Genomic DNA, 23,499 nt, shown 5'->3' with positions numbered 1-23,499 from the left:
GTATGGAAAGTCCCTCCAGAGTTTCCTGGAATGTTGAGTGTTTAAGGGACTTGCCTAGTCACCACATGTCAGAGACAGGACTCGAATTCAGGTCCCCTCACCTCTAAGACCTCCCTGAAGTGATTTATTTGGGAACTCTCAGGAGTTTCCAGAAACATTCTGTAAAATCCCAGAATGGTGGCTCACTCACTGAACCGCCATTGGGGAGGCCTGGGTTCTTGTCCTGGCTCTGCCAGCAGTGCCCAGGCCCTTCCTGGGAAGTTAGTGTGGCTGCCTGGCCTTTGCTTTTGAGGGAGGAAGCTCATTCGATAGTATGGAAGATCCCTTCCAGAGCTGGAAAAATTCTCTGGTTTCATATTCTTAGGGGGCCCTGGGGATCTCTGGGATTCTGGGTGCCTCAGAGAAACCAGGGCCCCCAGAGGCCATCTCCCTCTGCCTCCCTCAGGAGCTTGTTGTCTGGTGACACTCACCCACAAGGTATCCCTTGGGGGCCCCAAGTCCCAGGCTGGGCAGCCCATTGGCCTCACCCAAGGGGCCAACTCAGAGGCACCTGTGCACATGGCTGGGCTCGGGGCCACCAGTGTCCCTGGCGAGGATGCTTTCTGGATGAGCCTCCCGGGCTTAGAGGCTTCAGCCAAGGCGTCCCAGGTCTCCAGGAGACAGTCCTCGCCCAGCAGCATTCCACCGTCCCCATGGCAACAGAGCGCTGGCATTCTTGTTTCCAGGGCGACCCCAGGCCCTCCGCGTCCTGGGTTTCCACAGCAACCGAGAGGCCCCAGTGAAAGCCTTCCCTGCTCCAGTCCCCTGGACAAGTCCCAGCAGCTTCTGCAAACGGCGCTGGATCTCCTCTGCCTGCAGAAGCTTCTGGGGCACCTGGGAACTGCAGGTCTAGAAGCCTCCCCGAGACCCAGGGAGCCCCTGCTGCACTGACTCTGGCAAGGAGCTGGGTTTGCCTGGAGCTTCCCTCCAGCCCACGTTCCCGCTAGATCTGGGCCATGAGTGCTGAGGCCAGGGATCCGGGTGACCCAGGGGAGGAGAGGCCCAGGCTGAAGCTGGAAGCTGTGATCCAGGTCAGTTCACCGTCCCTGCCACCCTCCCTCAAGTAATGGGCGGGCAGATGGAGGGAACACCTGACATCCTGCCGCCTCCCTCCTGGACCTGCTCCTGAAGCCCAGCAGCCAGGAGGCACCTCTGAGGAGGGCCCTGGCTGGGAAGTGCTTTCTACAGTGCTCAGGGGCTGGCCTGGCCGAGACTCTATCAGAAGGACAGGGAGGGAGAGTGTGGGGAGGCGTCAGGGACTCGGGAGAGAGAGAACAACCCCAAAAGGAGGTCAGGGGTTCCAGGCATCCTCCTGAGCTCCCCTCAGTCTGCCTTAATTTACAGAAAGAGAGCCAATAAAAATGAGCCCCATCGCCCCTAAGGCTAGGAGAAGCAGGGAAGCCCCAAAGGGATCAGGCTCCCAAAGACCACCTGCTCCCAGCAGTTGCTAGGCTGGGCTGGAAAGCCATTGAGATCAGGGACCTCTGCCCAGGAGCTCATGGGCTCCGAATTTAGAGCTGGACGGGACCCCCTCAATGTGCACAGGAGCAAACTGAGAAGAGAAAGTGGATTCAAATCCCAGTCTTATGTACTAGCTGCATGATCACGAGTGCCACACTCCCTCTCTATGAGCCTCAGTTTCCTCCTATGGGCAGTAAAGCCAGGGGTTCCATGGCCTGGGATCTGTGAACTTAACAAAATCAATGACTATTTCAATAGAAACAGTTTCCTTTGTAATCTTATATGCTTTATTTTATACATTTAAAGACATGTTTCCACGATGGGGCCAAGGCTGGGGGAAGGAGGGGCTCGCAATAGAGTATGACAATTTATTTTGCCATTGCACCTCTAGGAGCTGTGGGACTTTCCATCTGACTTGCAGCTGCCCCCCTATTCAAGTGGAGGCCCCCTGAGAGCAGGGATCACCCCACTTTTCTTTTTGTATCCCCAGCTCTTAGTAACACATAGTTAATAAATGCTTCATTCATTCACTCACTCACTCATTCATTCATTCACTCACTCATTCATAGCACAAAAAAGTAAGAAGCCCTGATGTGGATGGTGCCGTGGATCAGTTTTAGCTGCTGTGATTCTCCCAAGAGGCAGCCTAGGAAGAGATAGATCCAAGAGGCTCGGTGTGATGAATCAGGCTTTAAAAGAGGCGTGATCTGCAGGCAGAAAGCTGAGAAACCCCAGGAATTCTCATGGCCACCCCTTGCCTACTTTCTGCCTCTTTCTCCCCACTAGAGGGTGAGCTCCTGGAGGGCAGGAACTGCCTTTGCCTTGCTTTTTCTCCTCCCTCCTCTCTTCCCCCACCCCAAAGCCTAGCACAGTGCCTGACACATTGGTGTTCATTCAACAGCTGTTTGTTGACTGACCAACTGATTGACATTTCCTCCCCAAAACATTTCTTCTGCTGACACCTTCGCTTGCCAACTTGTGTTCAGGCCCTCAATGGGCTTTGTCTTTTGCACTGTCTTGGGTTAAAGGTCACCGGCTTCTAATTGTTGGTGCTGACTCAGGTTCCCTCTGGGGTAGGGAGATGGTGGTGCCATTGAAAACTTGTTTACGCTTAGACTTGGCAAGACTGAGAAGATTGAGAGTCAGTCTCCAGGTCAAGATAACCTGCCTCTGATGAATGAATGAATGAATGAATGAATGAATGAATGAATATTGACTATAAGATGCTGGGCAAGACATAAGCTCTCAGCAGCCCACTCGCCTCTTAAAGATTCTTCCGATTTCTGGGGCCTGGGAAGCCCTTTGGCGGTCAGTCCGATGAAGCCTCTGGAGCTTTTCTCAGAATGGCGGTTTCTTTAAAAAATCGGGGCATTCCAAAGGAAGCCAGTTATTTCTGGAAAGAGCCATTGATCTTATTGCTTTGTAAATTCACTGGCCAGCAATGATGGTGCCCACCAGGAATCCCAGCTCCCAGGGAAACTGAGTCTCAGGTGTTCTGAGCTGCAATGGGCTAAGCCAACCCAGTGGCCTAAATTAGGCCTTGGTGTGATTGAGGGGAGGGGAAAGGGAGCCCTATGCTCAGACCAGAAGCCTCCCAGATTGATCCAGTTGGGGTTGGCCCCTGGGTGGCCCTACATTTCCAGCCTAAGTTGGACACAAGAGTCAGTCTTTTAGAGGAAATGTTTCTCATCCCCCCATCAAGAACCCTTACTTTAAGATTAAGGTTTAGAATAGGGGTGTCCCTGCACTGGAAGAGAGTTTGCTCACTATCAGAGTTCCCTGGGCCAATTCATTCATTCATTCATTCATTCATTCATTCATTCATTCATTCATTCGAGGCAGAACAATAACAATTACACTGATTTAGGCTAGATACAGTGATGCGCTAAAGGTGATCCACCCTGAACATCCTGTGTAACGTGTGAAGTGTAAACATACACCCTGAAAATACTTTGCAGAACAAGGCAAGGCTCTATCTGTTCAGACCTCCTGGTGGCATTATTTGTCATGGGGGAGGGACTGGGGCAACCCCAGGGAGGGGAAGCAGCTACTCCAATAAGGGATGCCCCTCTGATGGGAGGAATCATAGGGGGACAAGTAGAAGGATGATGGAGAAAGCCACGGTGCCATTTGTGAAAAAGAAGAAAGCAAACCCAGCCCAGAAGGTTAGTGTAAACACTACTCAGTGACTTTCCTGGGCGAATGGATGGATGGAGTATTCTGGGGTAGAGGAAGGAAACTTTGGTGTGGAAGTTGACCAATGTGAATGTCGAACTGCTATGGAATAAGCTGAGTTCTTTATGATGGTTGGGCCATTTCCAAATTTAAAATGGCGGGGGGCAGCTGGGTAGCTCAGTGGATGGAGAGCCACGTCTAGAGACGGCAAGTCCTGAGTTCAAATCTGACCTCAGATACTTCCTAGCTGTGTGACCCTGAGCAATCACTTAACCCCATTGCCTAGCCTTGACCACTCTTCTGCCTTGGAGGCAATACACAGTATTGATTCCAAGATGGAAGGTGAGGGTTTAAAAAAACAAAACAAAATGGCGGCAGAATCACAGATGACTAGGATTGGGCTTCTTAATGTCTTTCGTCCCTTTGGGTCCCCAGTGATCTTGGGATCCTAGGAGCTCCCCCCTAAGCTCCTAGAGCAAACAATTCAGCCTTTCTTGCTGCCAGTCCCTGGCTCAGCACCCAGACAGGTCTTCTTCTGGTCCAGAACCACTGGTGCTCAAGTCCCACGTCCTGAGCTGGCCTTGGCGAGCCTGGTGCTCCTCAGAACAGCATGGCCACTCCTAGCTTCAGTCACAAGGAAGCTCCCCAGTGGCAGCCACAGCAATCAGCCGTGTGGTCATGTTAATGATAGCCCACCATTCATTTAGCATTGGCCAGGAACCACCCAGATGCACAGAGAGCTCTCAGTCTTTCCCAGTAGAAATGGGTTTGCCTTCAAGAGGAAATTTTAAGCATCTTCCCAACTGTACCTGTACCAAGGCCTAAGGGACAAAGAAAGGGAGAGGACACCAGGGTCCCCCGAAAGAGCCCCATCTGCCCATTCTGCATGACCAGAAAGTGCCCAGAGCCGCCCCAGTCCTGAAGCCAGGCTCCTGGCCATCGGGGGAATTGTAAATTAAAAATTAGAGTTAAAAAGGAGAGGGGGAAGAAGCCTGTTTGTAGGAAGAAAGAATAAGCTAATAATTAGCATTTACAGAGCACTTCAAGGTTTGGGAAGTAGTCTGTCTCGCTGGAAAATCTCGTGATGCATTTATTAAATGCCACTGTGTTCCCATTTTACAGTGACTTATAAATCACTCTGTCACACTGTCTTTCTCTAAGCAGTATAACTTGTTTTGTTATCAGAAAAAAAATCAATAGCAAGATCACTTAGCCTTGGCCTGACTTGGTTTGCTCATCTGTAAAATGGGAATAATGATATCACCTACCTCCTAGGATTACTGCGAGAATCAAATGAAATAATAATTGTAAGATGCTTAGCACAGCGCCTGGCACATAGTAGACGTTCTATAAATGTTAGCTATTATTCATTGTTAGCATAATTATTAACACTAATAGAGAGAGGCCGAGCTAGGTAGCCCAGTGGTGGAGCACTGGGACTGGAGGAGTCAGGAAGACCTGAGTTCAAATCCAGCCTCAGAAACTTACTGAGAATGTGACCCTGAACAAGTCACTTAACCTATGTCTGCTTCGGTTTCCTCCTCTCAAATGAGATTTAGAAAATGCTTTATGATCCTTAAAAAAATACGCTGCCCTCTATTAATACTAGTAATAATAACTAAAATTTCTATGGCATCATCAGATTTGCGAAATGCTTCCCATGTTATCTCACTTGAACCTCGTGACCACCCTGTGAGAGAGCTGCTGTGGATTTTATGGCACCCATTTTACAGATGAGGAAACTGAGGTTCTGAGCCATGTAGTAAGTTGGTCAGGGTCATAGGGCTCCTAAGTATCAGAGGAAGGCAGACTTCCTTGACTCTGAGGACAGCCCATGGCCAGGCATTAGGAGGACCAAAGCCGGACCACAGGCAGCTGTGTGTGTCACAGACAGGGTGTGGGATGACTCACTGCTAAGATGCTATCTGAGAGCCAGATTGAAGTCAACTTCCAGAATGTTGGGCTGCTCACACTCAAAAGGCTGGCTGAAGGTGGTGGGGAGGGAGGGGGAGAGGAGAGGAGCTGGGGAGGGGAAGGGAAGGGAGGGGGAAGGAGAGAGAAGCTGGGGAAGGGAGGAGAGAGAAGAGGAGAAGGGAGAGGAGAGGAGCTGGGGAGGGGAAGGGAAGGGAGGGGGAAGGAGAGAGAAGCTGGGGAAGGGAGGAGAGAGAAGAGGAGAAGGGAGAGGGAGAGGAGCTGGGGAGGGGAGGGAAGGGAGGGGGTAAGGAGAGAGAAGCTGGGGAAGGGAGGAGAGAGAAGAGGAGAAGGGAGAGGGAGAGGAGCTGGGGAGGGGAGGGAAGGGAGGGGGTAAGGAGAGAGAAGCTGGGGAAGGGAGGAGAGAGCAGAGGAGAAGGGAGAGGAGAGGAGCTGGGGAGGGGAAGGGAAGGGAGGGGGGAAGGAGAGAGAAGCTGGGGAAGGGAGGAGAGAGAAGAGAAGGGAGAGGAGAGGAGCTGGGAAGAAGTGAAGGGAGGGGGAAGGGAGGAGAGAGAAGCTGTGTAGGGGAAGGGAGGGGAACTGAGGAGGGGAAGGGAGGGAGGGAAGAGGAGGAGGGGAGGGGAAAGGAGGGGGGAAGGAGAGAGAAGCTGGGGAAGGGAGGAGAGAGCAGAGGAGAAGGGAGAGGAGAGGAGCTGGGGAGGGGAAGGGAAGGGAGGGGGGAAGGAGAGAGAAGCTGGGGAAGGGAGGAGAGAGCAGAGGAGAAGGGAGAGGAGAGGAGCTGGGAAGAAGGGAAGGGAGGGGGGAAGGAGAGAGAAGCTGGGGAAGGGAGGAGAGAGCAGAGGAGAAGGGAGAGGAGAGGAGCTGGGGAGGGGAAGGGAAGGGAGGGGGGAAGGAGAGAGAAGCTGGGGAAGGGAGGAGAGAGCAGAGGAGAAGGGAGAGGAGAGGAGCTGGGAAGAAGGGAAGGGAGGGGGGAAGGAGAGAGAAGCTGGGGAAGGGAGGAGAGAGCAGAGGAGAAGGGAGAGGAGAGGAGCTGGGGAGGGGAAGGGAAGGGAGGGGGGAAGGAGAGAGAAGCTGGGGAAGGGAGGAGAGAGAAGAGAAGGGAGAGGAGAGGAGCTGGGAAGAAGTGAAGGGAGGGGGAAGGGAGGAGAGAGAAGCTGTGTAGGGGAAGGGAGGGGAACTGAAGAGGGGAAGGGAGGGAGAGAAGAGGAGGAGGGGAGGGGAAAGGAGGGGGGAAGGAGAGAGAAGCTGGGGAAGGGAAGGGAGGGGAGAGGGGAGAAGAGGAGAAGGATGGGGAGGGGAAAGACATGGAAAGTTAGTCCTGGGCAGTGGTTTTCTCCTGACAGGGGATGGAGACCAGGAACTTGAGCGGGGCCATGATAAGTTGGGGGGAAGGGGCACCCGATCACCATATCATAAAAGCATCTGGCAATGTCTCTGCCCATCTGCCCCGGTGGCTTGGCTGGTCATTTAAAAATGTTCCCAAAGCAGGGCTAGCACTAGGTAAGCTTTAAGAAGTGTGCAGGGCTTGCTCCATTGCAGACTGCTCTCTACCATCCTCCTCTTCAGGCGCTTGCCTCTACTCTCCCTGAAGGAGAAGGGTCTCTCTGCTTTGGGAAGATGGGCCGCAGGCCCTGAGCCGTAGTGCAGATTCCTCCTGGGCTCAGCAGTCTGGCCTGTCCCATCCCATCCCATCCCATCCCATCCCATCTCTCATCAAGGATGGCTTTTAGCTAAGGAAATGGCTCTGGCCGTTCTCCTGAGGTGTGCCAGCCCTGATGGGGGCTCATTTGTGACTGTGATCTCAAGGTGCTGGGACACCGCTTACTCCCCCCCTACAGGTGTGCTTGTGTAGAGCCCTGGGATTTCTCATTTGGGGAACAGAGTTTTTGGGCCCTGCAATATTCCCTAAGAGATTTGGTGCCTGGATTCATTCAACAAACAAGCACAGCTCCTCCCATCGGCCGGGCTAGGCACTAGAGAAGAGAATGGAGCAAAGGCAGCTGCCAGGGCCCTCCTACCCATTGGAGAGTCCAATCCCCCAGCAGTCTGCTTAGGATGAGCGTGGTAGGGAAGAGAGCAGAGGAAAAGGCAGATGGGGAAGAGGGGAGGGGAAGCAGCTGGCTAGCTTAGTGGATTGAGAGCCAAGGCTGGAGATGGGAGGTCCTGGGTTCAAATTTGACCTCAGATACTTCCTAGCTGTGTAACCCCCATGGCCCAGCCCTTACCACTCTTCTACCCTGGAACCAAGACACAGTATTGATTCTAAGACAGAAGGGAAGGGTTTAAAAAAAAGAAAGAGAAAGGAAAGGCTGTTTGGATGGCTTTGTCTACTTGGCAGTTTTGCCCTCAGTGCTCCCTAGAGATACCCTGGACCTGGCTCTTCAGGGATGTTATCTTGTTACCTTCCTTGACAGGTAAAATGAATTTTCCATTTGTTTTCTCTCTGTGGCTTGTTTTCCCATCATCCCAGTGTTTCTTCTGCCACTCCCCCTTCCCCAAATTTCTCCCCTACTAAAACAGTCCAGGGCTACATTTCAGCGGGTGCTTAGCATTCCTTCCCCTTGATGAAGCAGCAGGAGGGAAGGGCCTCAACCTGCCTAAGCACGTTAGATAAACCAGGAACTGATCCCTGCCTTACACTTCCATCTGGCTCAGTTCTGGGGGGAAGGCTAGACCTGTGGGGAGGAGCAAGTGCCATTCCTTTGAAGAGACATTCAGAGGATGCTTGTAAGTTTGGAAAATGGGTTGCTTTTTTCCTACCTCCATATATTTGCACAGGCTGGTCCCCATGCTCTGGAGCACCCTCTCTTCCCATCTTCTCCTCTTCGAATTTTCAGCTATGGTCAGGTTCAGGTGTCACTTCCCATGGAAACCTTCCCTCTGCTCCCTCCTTTTTGGCCCTCTCTCACTTCTCAAATTATCTCCGATTTACTCAGAGAATGTGGCTTCCGTTCCAGTTTGAGGAGGAATTGGGGTTGTATTTATCTGTGTCTGAGGACTGTGTGTCTAGTAGAGCGTACATTCCTAGAGGGAAAGGGTCACTTGTCCTGTTTGTCCTTGTAGAGCCAGCATCTAGTCCAGGGCCTTGAACAAAGGAGCTCCAAATAAACATTTGTTCAGTTGGGTGTGAGACCATTGTGTGTCCCATTAACCAAAGAGAATCAGGAGCTCTGAGGACACCAGTGTTCCAAGAGATTGGAATCAGAGACTTGGAATCCAACCTCCTCATTTGGCACATGAGGAAACTGAGGCCAGGAGGGGTGGCCTGACTGCCCAGGCTCATTCAGACTGTGTGGAGGGCAGAGTTATAACTCTGATCTTCATGACTTCCAAGTGGAATGCTCCTCAGCCTTTACACCACATTGAGAATCAGAAGACCCGAGTTCAATCCTGCCTGCTAGTACCTGTATGACCTTCCATCAGTTATCTTCCCAGCCCTCAGTTTCCTCCTCTGTCAATAAAAAGGAGGGGAGGATTTGCATTAGATACACCACACACACACACACACACACACACACACACACACACACACACACACACACACACCGTGGCTTTTTCCAGCTCTACCAGTCTACCCAGGGAGCCACTTTGCTTCTCCGCTGACAAGGCTTGGCTAAACGCCATTGGACAGGGGAGCTCATGGTGGAGCATCAGGAAAGCTCCAATCTTGCCTTGGCACCATCAGTCACTCGGATCCTTGTTCAGCTTCAGTTCAATAAATATTTGTTGGTTCCTTCCCTTTGCTGGGGACACAGAGTGAAAAGGGACAAAGTCCTCAGGACGCCGAGGGTCTGAGCGAGGAGAGGCCGTTGGAGTGGAAAGGAGTTCCTGGGGGTTCTTTGGCTTCCGTTTCCCCATCTTTAAAAGAGAAATAATAACTGTTCGGTTGTGCCCAGCACAACCTCTCTAGGGGGCATGTGGCACTGCCCTAGATACATCAACACAGGAGAACTTGGGGCAGGACAAAGCTTTCACAATGGGGGGGGGGGATCCAAAAAGGCTACCAGTGCGGGACGACCTCTAAGCTCTGCTTTAAAGGAAGCTCAGAATTCTAAGAGGAAGAAACGAGGAGAAACAAGCAAGGAGGAGGGAACGACATGATCTTGCAGGCAGGGGCCATGATTCTGCCTTGGCAAACAGTAGGTGTATATCAAATGCTGATGATTGGGCAGGGAAGCAATCAGAATTAATATGGAAAGATGGACCTGATGGAATCAGTCTGTCACAAGCCTTCAGTGGCAAGGGGAAGAATTTGTCCTTGATTCTGGAGGCAATGGAGAGGCAGCAAAGACCCTAGAACAAGAGAGCAAGAGGTCCCATCTGTGCTTTGGCAATGCCAACTTGGCAGCTCTGTGGAATGTAGCATGGGAGATGGAGAGGGGAGGGAGGGAGAATAATTAGAAGCCTGGGGGTACAGTGCAAGTGAGGGGTAATGAAGGCCTCTGCTAGGGTGAGGGCTGTTGAGTGGAGAAGAAACAGAAGGGAGGCATTGCCAAAAAAAGGATGGATATTGGAGCAGAGGGAGGGTGAGAAATTGAGGATGATTCCAAGGTGACCCATCACTAGAGGGTCATAGACAAGAGCTGGAGGGAATCCCGGGGCTCACCCCCTTCCTCTTAAAGGAAACTGAGACCCACAGATGTCACATGACCTGCCCAAAATGACAGAGGGAGTGAATGTCAGGTCATTTGAGCTGATCCACAGCCAATGTTCCTTCCAAGGTACCATGAGGGAACTCTCTGCTGACCTGAGTCCTTTGCTGGCCCGTATAACTCCAGCTCTGTGAGCAGCCATGAGGACATTGCTCCCAGAACATAATGAAAGTCTCCACCATCTCCCCTCCCAGCAATCATGGGCTTCATGTCCACTGAGGCCCCCCTACTTTCATCCTTCCTCCCTGCTGACCTTTGTAGGCACTACCTCCACCCACCTCCCCAAGCGCCTGACAAACAGGGCTGGAGGGCAATTTGCCCACAATACACTGCCATAATCAGATCCCTCCTGGCATAAACACTCCAGACACTGGAAATAAGATGCCTTTGGTTGTCCTGGTGACCATTTTACTGGGCTCACCAGCTACGCTTCAGCTCCCCACTGGGTTACTGTGACCCTCCGAGTCCTTAGAAGTTTAGCATTGGCTGGGACTTCTGGGCTTGCCAGTAGATATTTGGTAACTCCTGTTCTGTCGGTCCCACCACCACCACCACCTTGTCTCCTCCACTCTCCCCCATCATCTTCAAAATAAAATACTTGGGGAGAGAGAAAACATTCGGAGGTTACGTCTTCCTCAATTATTCAATCCATAGTATCTTACAGTCATAGATTCTGACTTAGAAGATACCCTTAGTGGTCATTGGGTCCACCCCTCTCCCTTTGTTTTACTTTATTTTATTTGGTTTGTACATGGAGGGAAAGTTACTGAAAGGAAATAGCAAAAAACAGGAGCATAAACATTTTCTCCAGCACCTACAGGCACTATGTCCCCATACCTGGCAAGAGTGGGCTCGAGCTTAAGGAAGCTTGTACCAAACATTGGTCCCACTGCAAATCTACTTGCAAATCCAGGGCTGATGAGGAAGTCTGCAGCTTCCTCTTAGATATATTCAGTCTCCTTCTGTGCTGGGGCAAAAGGGTCCAGGACTTTTCTCCTCACTGGACTCAACTGTGGAGCAAAGCTAGCTTAGAATCCCATATCTAGTACTTCTGTTGGCTCATCCTCCCATTTTGAAGTTCACAAGGTCAGAGCCTCATATATACTCATTTACCTAAGCAAAGAAAAACAAAGAGGCAACAACCAGAGGCTGTTATTCACTAACTGGAACTCTATCCTCCCACCAGGAGGCTTAAAATTTCCCCCTGCCACCTTACTCCAGCAGGCAGGAAAGAGGCCAAACTCCTTATTTTTCAGAGAAGGAAACTGAGGCTTACAGAGGTGATGGGACTTGCCTGGGGTTGCAGTAAATAGCAAAATCTGTCCATTGAAGCATCCCCAACCTCAACCACTCCCAAACTGCCTGATATCTGAGCTGGGCTTCTCACATCTTATCCCAGGGGTATATTGTAAATATTTAACAACTGGCTTCCCAAAGAAAAGAATGTACCTATGATGTTTTTAATAATCGGCATTAGGAACATTTTCTCCCTCATGTTCTTAAGTCTAGACAATACACAAAACAACCAGTGTTCTGATTTGTAGAGTTTGCCAGTTTCTGAGCTATAAATGCTCCTATTGAAAATTTAACAACCGGCTCTCTCATGTCAGTATGAACTGACTCCCGCACAGCCCTGTTGATTTCTCTTTCCACACATCATGTCTCTGAGAGTCAAGACAGTATCTTCTCCACTTCCATAGCCTCCCCAGCCCTTAGCATCTCTTCTCTGAGAGGCACTGTGGCTAGGGGAATGGGTTTGACATCGGGCACACCTGAGGAAGAGTCCCACCTCCTAATCTGACTAGCTGGGTGACTGCTTAAGTGCTCAGCCTCTCCAGATCCCTGTTTCCTGATCTGCAAAGTGGGCTGTCATCCCTAAATGATTTCAGAATCCTCACGCATTTCTTCACAGTTTCCCTGTCAGAGGAAACAAAGTCAACCTCAGAGGCAAGGAGACCTTTGTCCCAATCCTCCCCGGAGGATTCCTTGCTGAGGAGGTCCCAGCCTACACAGGCAGATGGAGGGCTTTCATGAGGTGGTCCTTAGCCCAATGAAGTCCCCGGTCCATCCCCTCCCCATCACCCCAACCAAAAAAGGCTAAGAGAGCAGGAACCTTCGATTTCCTGGCTCGCCTGCTTTTGGGATCAGAAGAGCTGGGCTGGACAACTGCAAAGGTTTTCCTTTTTGTCATCAGCTGAATGGTCAGGCACAGGGTCAGCCTTTGTTCCTCTTATTGATTTGGTGGTGCCTTGTTTTCACTGGATGCCCATTATACTAGGAAGGCAGAAATGTTTACTGGTCTAATCAATGAACCGCAGAATGAAAACGATGCTGGGCAAACTCTAACCCTCTCAGAGTTAAGTTTTCGTTAAAGTATTAGTTATTTTGTTTAATTTGTTCATCGATCATTTTACTAATCAATAGAAATCAATTTGTTAGTTAATTCATTAAATTAAAAATTTTTGGTTAAAAATGTTTTAATTGTTTAATTGAATAACTGGGGGCAATCAGGTGGATCTGTGGATTGAGAGCCAGGTTTAGAGATGACAGATCCTGGGTTAAGACACTTCCTAGCTGGGTGACCCTGGACAAGTCACTTAACCCCTATTAACTAGCCTTGGAACCAATATTGATTGGTTCTATTGTGAATTCTCACAATTCTCACTATTAATTCTAAGACTGAAGATAAAGGTTTTTTGAATAAACAAATAATAGCTGGGGCAGGCAAGTAGCATAGTGGATAGAGCACTGCGCCCAGAGTCAGGAAGACCTGGGTTCAAATCTGATCTCAGACATTTCCTGACTGTTTGACCCTGGGCGAGTCCCTTTACCCCAGTCGCTATGTCCTTGACACTCTTCTGTTTTAGAACTGATACTAAGATGGAAAGTAAGGATTTAAATTATAATAGCCAGCATGTTTGGAGCATCTTATCATTAGATCCTCTCCGACAATCCCAAGAGCTGAGCACTGTTATCCCCATGTTTCAGATGAAGAAACTAAGGTTCAGAGGGGTTAGGCTCATGGTTATATATCCGGCAAGTCTCTGGGGCAAGATTTGAATCTAAGTCTTTCTTACCACTCTGCCCCACTGCCTCTCTTCTCCTCCTATATGAACAAGAGTTTTGTTTTTTGCAAAAGAACATAAAATATTCCTGTTCTGTGTGTGGGACATTTTTAGTTGTCACTGATGAGTTTTTCAGCAGCACCTTCACTTCTTCATACGTCCCTTCCCTTCTCACAAGCAGGGATCCATCCCTTGGAACAAAAAACAGAAAAGGTGGGAGCAGTTTAGCAAAGGCAACGCGTCCGTCTATCCGCTATCTGACAGCAGAGCCAGGCCGGTCCCCTGCCTTTGCAGAAGGGAGAGGAAGGGAGAGAACTGACCTCTTCTGTACGTGCCATCCCCCCAGAGACTGGCCCAAACCAGGCTCCCCTCCTCCTCTGTCCACACTCGCCGGGCCAGCAGCCAGGAGCTACTCCTCAAGTCCGGGGCTGGAAGGTGTCAGGCGTGGACCGGCGGGGAGAGGTTTGTTTTCCCTTCTAGTGAGCAGCTCTAAGCCAACTGCCACTAAACTGGGTTTGGGGCCCCCTCCAGGCCTGCCAGCCCCTGGAATGCTTTGTGAGGGGGAAGAACATCAAAAGCTGCCTGGCCACACTTGGCCCCAGAACCTGGAATGCCCTGAGATGCTTTGAATGGGCACTGGAAGCGGCTCTAAAAATAGTTACCGGGAAGACAGGAAAGGCCTGTTGAGTTACACAACTCTGAAACTGGTAAGAATCCGGGCGTGTCTGCCTTGGGAGAGTGGAAAAAGCAAGATGGTGGATTGTTAGAAGCCGAGGCCAGCGCCTCCCAGGCCTCGAGCACACCCTCACGTCTCCCTCCCCCCCTTTCCTGGGAATGTCCCCTGGAAAAACACGCCATTTGGTAGAGATCGTGCCCGCGGAGGGTCCGGGGAAACAAGGGGCCTTTGGAAGCCCGCTGAAGGCATCGCTTCAAGCAAAGCCTGTGTCTGAGCGTGGAGCGGCCACCGGCCTCGAGAGGGTGCCGTCGAGGAATCCTCTCTGGAAACACCCAGAAAACACGTCCCCAGACCTGATTCTTGGGGCCTGAACTCTTCCCTCTGGGCAGCATTCCTCTCATTGAAGTCACGCCCGATGGACCAAGACAGAGTCCCTCTGGGGATGCGGTCACCGGGAGAACCTTGGGTCGGGCTAATCACAATGGGTGGGTGTGAAGAAATTCCAGCCAAGCACCGGGAGCCTGACAACAGTCCGCCGCCACCAGGAGATGAGAAGGGGTTTGGAGACGAGAACGGGGCCATGGCTGACACCAGGACCCTCGGGCGTCACTGGCCAGGCCTTCCTTCTCTGTGCCCTCAGCTCAAGACATCGGGAGGCTTTCAGGAAAGGCCCAAGAATTCCTTTGTTGCTCAATCATTCAGTCACATCCAACTATTTGTGCCCCCCTGGACCCCCGAGCCAACACTGTCCAGGAGATTTTCTGGGCAAAGATACCAGCATGGTTTGTCCTTTCCTTCCCCAGTGGATTAAGGCAAACATTAAATGACTTACCCAAGGCCATAAAGCTATTAAGTGTCTGAGGCTAGATTTGAATTCAGATCTTCCTGACTCCAGACCTAGCGTTCTATCCACCTAGCTGACTCTAGGACTTCCTTGGACACAGAGAAATCATCTGGAGGCATCAATGAACGGTGAAAGCTGCCCTGAAGCACCAGCCCCTTTTATGTTGAAAATCAATAAATCGGTAAACGTATGAAGCATCGACTATATGTCATACAGTGTGTGAGGCAATGACCCTCAACTATAATGGAGTAGCCCGCAGTGCAGCCCAGATCCTTTGATCCTCCTGGATTTGGGATGCTTTTTTTAACCCGTGCCTTCTCGTCTTGGAATCACTATGAAGTCTCAGTTCCAAGGCAGAAGAGCAGTAAGGGCTAGGCAATGGGAGTTAAGTGACTGACCCAGGATCATACAGCTAAGAAGTATCTAAGACCAAATTTGAACCCAAGACCTCCTATCTCCAGGCTTGACTCTCTATCCACAGAGCCACCTACCTGCCCCTTTTGTATGTTTCTTATAGCCAGTGTTAGAGTGGGCACAATGCTGGTGCCTCTCCTTCGGGCTATTGGCAATAGCTGCTGCCCTCCTGCCCTTACTGATGAGCGCCTTGCTTCCCTAAACATGGGAGCATTCATCTACCACTGGGCTTTGGGCGAGTCGACAAAACTCAAGGGATGCATATGATCTGCAGAGGAATGTGCGTGTGTGCACGTGTGTACATTTATTCTATGAGGCTTGTTTGTTCATGGCTATTGGCACGTTTTATTCTTCATCAGATCATGAGATCCCCAAGGGCAGAGGCTGTCATTTGCCTCTTTGTATCCCCATCACCTAGGTGTAATGCCAGGAATACTGGGGGCGCTTACTAAATGCTGACTGCCTGGCGTACAGTTCCAAGGTGTGTTTGCTCTTCAACTGTAGAGGCTAACTCCAGAGCAGCCATGTAGAGGATGGAATGGGTCCGAGGGTCTGGCAGGGAACTGAGAGGGCACAGGGTCTAAGCCCCTCACTTTACCCATTGAGGGCAGGTGGCAAAGTCATGATCTGAACCCAGATCCTCTGCTCCCAGATCCAAAGCACCACAGGACCTTCCTGAGGAGAAAGGAATCCAGGATGTTGCTTAGTTCATAGTAGTTCAGAGGGAGGGTCAACTGTGGCCAAGGAGCAGGGATTTTCTTCTCTTCTCTGTCTCCCTCATTGCCTTAAGGCAGCACCTCCTTAGCTAGAGAGATGTCGCACTCCCAGATGCTACTCTCCCAATCATCTCTGAGCAATCTGTTAACAGTTATTATGAATGAATAGATGAATTGATGGGAGGTAGCTAGGTGGGCTCAGTGTATAGAGTGCTGAGCCTGAAGTCAGAAAGACTTGAGTTCAAATCCAGCCCCAGCCACTCACTAGGTGTATGATCCTTGCCAAGTCACTAATCCTTTGCCTTAATCCATTGGAGAACGAAATGGCAAACTATTCTAATATCTTTGCCAGGAAAATCCCATAATAGAATCACAAAGAGTCAGATGTGATGAACAATGACAATGATAGATAGATAGATAGATAGATAGATAGATAGATAGATGGATGGATAGATAGATAGATAGATAGATAGATAGATAGATAGATAGACAGACAGACAGACAGACAGACAGACAGACAGACAGACAGACAGACAGACAGATAGATAGATAGATAGATAGATAGATAGATAGATAGATAGATAGATAGATAGATGGATGGATGGATGGATAGATAGATAGAGATGGATGGATGATGGATGGATGGATGGATAGATGGATGGATAGATAGATAGATAGATAGATAGATAGATAGATAGATAGATAGATAGATAGATAGATAGATAGATGGATGGATGGATAGACAGACAGACAGACAGACAGACAGACAGACAGACAGATAGATAGATAGATAGATAGATAGATAGATAGATAGATAGATAGATAGATAGATGGATGGATGGATAGATAGATAGAGATGGATGGATGATAGATGGATGGATGGATGGATGGATAGATAGATAGATAGATAGATAGATAGATAGATAGATAGATAGATAGATAGATGGATGGATGGATGGATAGATAGACAGACAGACAGACAGACAGACAGACAGACAGACAGACAGATAGATAGATAGATAGATAGATAGATAGATAGATAGATAGATGGATGGATGGATGGATAGACAGACAGACAGACAGACAGACAGACAGACAGACAGACAGATAGATAGATAGATAGATAGATAGATAGATAGATAGATAGATAGATAGATAGATGGATGGATGGATGGATGGATGGATAGATAGACAGACAGACAGACAGACAGACAGACAGACAGACAGACAGACAGATAGATAGATAGATAGATAGATAGATAGATAGATAGATGGATGTATGGATGGATAGATAGATAGAGATGGATGGATGATAGATGGATGGATGGATGGATGGATGGATGGATAGATAGATAGATAGATAGATATATAGACAGACAGACAGACAGACGGATGGATGGATGGATAACATGCATTTATTAAGGACCAATAATGATCCAGGCACTATCATAGGTGCTAAAGATACAAATATAAAGAATGAAACAATCTTTACTCAGAAGGAGGGAAGAGAAAAGAATATTTGCAACATGTACATCATAGATATAAAGAAATTTGATACAAGTATTTCCCCTTTAAGACAAATGGCATAAAGGACACATAAAGGTATCTACAGGATTAATAGAAATATATATACAATGTAGCTAAATACAAGGTGACGGTGCTTCCAGCGTGGCCTGGGCACTCCTCAAGGCGATTCGGATCAGAAGAGGGGGTGCTTCGGCTGGGTCTTTAAGGAAGAGGGGGACTCGATGTGACAGAGGTGAGGCTGAAGTCCATTCCAGGGGCTGATCCACGTAAAGGCAGGGAGATGGAGTGCCATGTATGAGGAACAGAGAGAAGGTCATTTTGATTGGATGGAAGTTTTGGGGGTGGTAGAGGGAGAGGAGCAGAGTAATGTCCAATGAGACTGGAAAACCAGGTAGTGAAGGGCTTTTAAACTAAACAGAAGAATTTCTATTTGCTCCTAAAAACAATGAGGAACCACTGAAGTAGACTGAGTTGTTGAAGGGTATGTTTAGATCTGAGCTTAATAAAAATCGCTTTGGCAGTGGGGAGGAATGTTGAGATTTGAGGGAGGAAGGCCACCGAGAAGACCGTTACAGTTCTCTAGGTGAGAGATGATGAAGGCCTTAACTATAGTGGTATCTTGGTGTGTTGAAAGAAGGGATCAATGGGAGAAATATTGTGGAGGTAGAAATGCGAAGATTTGGCAGCCAAATGAATATATCGGGTGAGGAAGAATGAGTTGTCCAGAGCCACACCAACGGGACAAACTTAGAAGAGTGGATGGAGGATGATATTACTTTAGAGAGAAATAGGGAAGTCTCAAAGAGGGCAAGATTTAGAGAGAAAGATGAGGCTGGTTTTGGACATATTAAGTTTGAGATGTTTCTGGGACAACATTTGAAGTGGCCTTTAGATGAGATGGGACTGATGTACTGGAAAAGACAGTCTAGAGCTACTAGGTGGTAGAGTAGATGGCACGGAACTTGGAGTCAGGAGTCAGAAGTCAGCTGGAATCTGGTCTAGAATACTACATAATCCAGGGGGCAAGTCACCTTTCTCAGCTTCACTTACAATCTACTACTCAAGGTTGTTGTGAGATGTGTAAAGTACCTTCAATGGCTCTGTGAATGTTAGATATCACCACCATGAGCATCACTACCACCATCATCATTGGGATATAAATATATGATTTATCTGCACAGAGATGATTTCTTAATCCAGAAGAGACGAGAAAGCCATGAGAGGAGAGAGATGAGAAAAGGACCCTGAGCTAAGCCATTGGAAACATTCAAAGTTAGAGGAAGTCATGTGGATTATGAGTCAGCAAAGGAGATTGAAAAGGAATAGTCAGATATGGAGAGTGGTGTCCGATGAGTGATGAATTCAGAAGAAAGATCACAGAGGATTAAGTGGATAAATGAAGCTAAAAGGTTTTTTTCTGAGGAATTTGACTGAAAGGGGGAAGAAAGGCATAGGAGAATGACTTGAGGGCACCATGGGGTCCAGTGAAGGCTTGTGGGTTGTTGTTTGGAGCAATTGTTGGTTTGGAAGTTTGGGGTTCATTGGGGGTGGGAGATTCTTTTCTGTTTTATTTTGTCTTAATTTTTAGGATCGAGGAGACCCAGGCATGTTTGAAGGCAGTTAAGTAGTAAGAAACCAGTTGTTAAGGAGAGGTTATAGACTAGAGAAAGGGAACCGATGATCAAAGGTGGAATCAGTTGAAGAAGACAAAAACAAGCATGGGATCAAGGATCTCCCTGTCAGAGAATGGAATAAAAGAGGAGAGAGTTTAGGGTGTCAGTAGAGTTTTGAGATGAAAAGAAGAGGGAGCTTACATCAAATGGCTTTTTCTCAGGTAGATAGGAGGTAAGGTCCTCAGCTGAGAGGGAAACTTTGAGAAGAGGAAATCTGGAATACTTTCTTTTGCAAATAATTGATTAGGGAGGAATAAAAGGATTGCCTTGCTGCAGTGAAGGCCCAGCTGAAGGTGGCCATTATAAATTTATAACATACCAACTTAGCACTTGTTGGACTTCTTTCAACTCCATTCAGCAACAGTAAAAAGGAGTGGAAGAGGCAAAGGGTGAGAGTAATCCAGGGCAGAGGCTTGGCAATCCATAAAGTGATAGGATCAGGAAGTAAGAGGAATTCCACAAAGCATCAGCTTTGTTGAAATGGTTATCAGCGGAGATTGGAAAGGGAAGTAAGTGAAGTTAGAGAAGAAGTCATGATCTGAGGGGTAGAAGGATTGTAGGTCTCTATGAGCACAAAGAGTAAGCTGGGGGGAGGTGAAGCAGAGGAATATATAGACTGAGAGAAAGTTATCATCTGATAAGGGGATTATTACCATTTTCTAGTAAGGAAGCTGAATATTAGTAAGTGATGATGAGTTGCTGAATGGGTGGAGTAATGAGACTGGTGAATACCTGAAAGGATGCCTTCTCTCAGATGCTTAACCCAGGTACTATAATAATAAGAGTGTCTGATATTGCATTGAGCTCATGTCTTCTCCTCTCTAAATTCTCATCTTTTTCTTCCAACAACCCAGCAAGACAGGCAATTATCATTAAACCCATTTTATAGATGAGGAAAATGAGTTTCAGAGAAATCAGTGACTTGACCAAAGACACACAACTAGTAAGAGCCAAGAGCAGGACTCAAAGTTGAGTTTGGGGGCTCCTGACTAATAGAATCAAAGAATCTAAGAGTTGGAAGGCCTTCAGAGGCCATTGGGTCCAACCTATTCCTAATCAGAAAGCCCCAAATCTCCATGAAGTCCTCTAGTGCCAGGGAACTTGCTGCTTCTGGTGGCAGCCCATCCCACTTTTGGACAACTCTAAATGTCAGGAAGTTGTTTCTTCTCTGCAGCCCACATCTGACTCCCTGCACCTTCCCAACATTGCTGCTCCTAGTTCTTCCCCCTGGAGCCAAGCAAAACAAGGCTAACCCCCCACTCTGGATGTTATTTCCTCTACACTATAACAACCTCCTCAGTTCTTCCAGGATTAGCACCAGAGTTGAGAATGCCAGGCTCTGTCAGCCAAGTGGGGCCAATGGTTCTAATTAGAGGAAAGCTTTAGGGACCCCTCCACTGCCACCACAACTCCAGCTGCTGGGAACCACCCATCCCCTCAGTCCTTAATCCCAGCATACCTACATAGCAGCGGTGAGAAAGTCTTCCAAATTCCCATCTCACCTAAATGTGGAGGATGTCCTCTTTGGCCAGATCCTATGCCAAGCTGCCCAAGAGGTATCAGGAGGGAAGGAAGTACAGTGCAGAAAGCTTCCTTTTGCCTCCTACTTGAGGAGAGACTGCCTTTGCATCACAGCCAAACCAACTCAATAGTGCCTTCCGGTCCTGGACCTCTAACCCTATAGACTATTGCCAGCTCTAAGCAGAGGACAGAAACTAGGCAGGATGTTAGCTCAGCCACTCGGGTAACTCAGTTAACTCCCGGGTGTCCTGAAGATCGGTGGCATGTCACTTTTTTTTTTTAATAATCCTTACCTTCCGTCTTGGAGTCAATACTGTGTATTGGCTCCAAGGCAGAAGAGTGGTAAGGGCTAGGCAATGGGGGTCAAGTGACTTGCCCAGGGTCACACAGCTAGGAAGTGGCTGAGGCCAGATTTGAATCTAGGACCTCCCGTCTCTAGGACTGGCTCTTAATCCACTGAGCTACCCAGCTGCCCTCGGCATGTCACTTTTTAAAATAAGCTTTTATCAATATCTTCTGGATTCCCCCAGTATCCCTCCTGCACCCTTACGGCCATTCATTCCTTCTAATGAAGAATAACCAAACAGAAAGGACAAAATAATCAATAAAGCTAACTGGCATATAGAAAAGGTAGAATGGCATAGACACCACACCAGAAGACCCAAGGACTCCCAGGACTACAGGGAAGCCAGGGAAGCTGCCTCTCTTCTCTCTCTCCTTTGGGGCTAGCCAGGTCCTGATCGCCGCTCACTCTCCAGTTTCTACTGTGGAGGATTTAGTGGCTGTCTTCGTTGTCCTTATTGGCTAGACTACCTCCTGGTTCTGCTGATTTTGCTCTGCATCTGTTTGCAGAAGCTTCGCCAAGCTTCTCTGTCTTCATCATTTCTTACAGTGCAATAATACATAAGCAATGGATGGGCATGGCGTTTGTTTCGAGTGCTTTTCTACCATAGAATGTGCTGCTCTATTGCTCTCTGGGTGACTTCGGGTCGTTTTGGCATTCGTCCTCTTTGGGGCTGGACGTTAGTCACTCTTCACAGGGAACAGCACTTTATGAAGGCTGGAGAAGAGAGGGCTTTGGGTGAGGTGAGGGGTGGCGATCAGTCATGGAGGAATGGCATTTGTCTTCACGAATTAGAAGAGCTTTGGGGGGATGAAGGACTCCGACTCATTCTAATTGGCCTCAGAGGGGAGAACTAGGAGGCAAGGGTAGGATTTTCAGAGAGGCAGATTTAGTTACAATGTAAGGAAGAACTTGCTCAAAATAAGCAGAAGGGGCTGCCCTGAGAGGTTATGGATCCCCCCTCCTGGGAGGTCTTCAAGCCAAATTAGGTCTTGGCCTCCATGCCAAGTGGTCCTCAGAGGGGGGTTTCCGCATGGAGAGTTGCGCTGATGGCCGACTCAGAGAGGCTGAGAAGAGAAAGTCCCATTCCATAGGCACATTGTGGGATGGGAGAAGAAAGCTTCCATCTATCTCCAGGGAAATGAATGCTTGGAAGCATGCTTTGGTGGACTTCCCAAATGGACACATATGGGAAAGCCAGTTATCAGAGGAAAGAAATGGGAGGCCGATGAAACAAAGCTGATAGCCCTCTCCAAAGTTGGCCGATGGCAGATGGTATTTCTGAATGGGTCATTAGCCCCTTGGAATGACCACAAGGGGGCAGTGGGGCTTCAGAAATTTGATGGACGAGGCTGTGGCAAAGCATTCTAGAATGTGGGAGAGAGGCGCCTTTTGGAGGGCCCAATCCTGGAGAGGTCACCTTCTGGGCCTTAGCCACAGGGTGCCTTGGTCTCAGCTGCTAATGCCTCTGCCCTAAATGGCGCCATACTGATTTGGGGTATCCATAGGTGGGCATGCATTGGGTGCCCCCAGCCCATCCTCATAACATGTCGGCTCCTTGGAGTAGGATTTACCTCACCTGGATCCTGTATGTCTAACCCGGAGCATTCATTCCTTGCATATGGCGGGCACTTATCAATGTTGATTGACTAATACAGCTTCACCAAGATGTCTTTTCTGTGTGTGTGAGTGGGGGAGACATTCTAGAAGGAAGTTTAGTGAGACAACCCAGGGAGGAGCCCTGGGGCTTCCTCCTTTCCCAATGGTCACCATTCTGGGACCCATCTTCAGCTGACTGTAAGGATGCCCTCTGACCTCACTGTATCTTTGTAGAGAGGAAACTGAGGCACACAGGAACTGAGGGATTCGTTCAAGGTCACAGGGCAGAATACTGATAGATGCGTGTGTGGGCATGTGCATGCATACTCTCAAGGTCCCCTGTGCCATAAGGTGGGGGGCTTCTCTTTCCTTTTCATCATTTCCCTTGATGCTCCTCCAAGCTGTGAGCAGATAGATGGAGCCCCTCATTTGACTCGGGAAGGTGCAAGCTCCAAATCGGCTCCAGACACTTACTAGCCGTGTGTTTTGGGGTGAGTAAGTATGTTTCTAAGGGCCCCATTTTGCACGTTTATAGAAGGAGGAGGCTGGCCTCAGTGATCTCTAAGGTTCTCCCCATTTTTAAAGCTGTGATGCTCTGCCACTTGTCTGGGAAAGAAAGTGTCTGACAGAATCGCACCCAACCCCAGTAGAGACAGCTCATTGGACAGATCAGGGCAGCTTTGAATGTCCGACCTAAGAGTCTGGCCCCAGAGCCAAAGGGTTCGGTCTCAATGAACCTCATCTATACATTGGGAATAATAATAGCGACTATCTCCCAGAATGGTTTGAGGATCAAATGAGATCACATCCATAAAGCAGTAAAAATGCCATCTATTAACATTAGGAGACACTGAAATAGGGC

General features: G+C 48.8%; 1 protein-coding gene across 2 annotated transcripts in view; it reads left to right on the top strand.

Annotated features, from left to right (window-relative positions):
* The first annotated feature begins 783 nt into the window (after positions 1-783).
* Positions 784-23,499, top strand: part of CROCC2 (ciliary rootlet coiled-coil, rootletin family member 2) — a 109,357-nt gene continuing 86,641 nt past the window's right edge. For both annotated transcript variants that reach the window (XM_056808008.1, XM_056808009.1), the window contains exon 1: positions 784-1,070. In XM_056808008.1, coding sequence (XP_056663986.1) covers positions 996-1,070 — 75 coding nt within the window. In that variant the 5' untranslated portion in view covers positions 784-995. The remainder of the gene's footprint in view (positions 1,071-23,499) is intronic.

Source organism: Monodelphis domestica, chromosome 8 (assembly GCF_027887165.1).
Source record: "Monodelphis domestica isolate mMonDom1 chromosome 8, mMonDom1.pri, whole genome shotgun sequence".
In the NCBI taxonomy this organism is placed as follows: domain Eukaryota; kingdom Metazoa; phylum Chordata; class Mammalia; order Didelphimorphia; family Didelphidae; genus Monodelphis; species Monodelphis domestica.
Note: the sequence above shows the minus strand (reverse complement) of the source record. Positions and strands in the feature narration are given on the sequence as shown.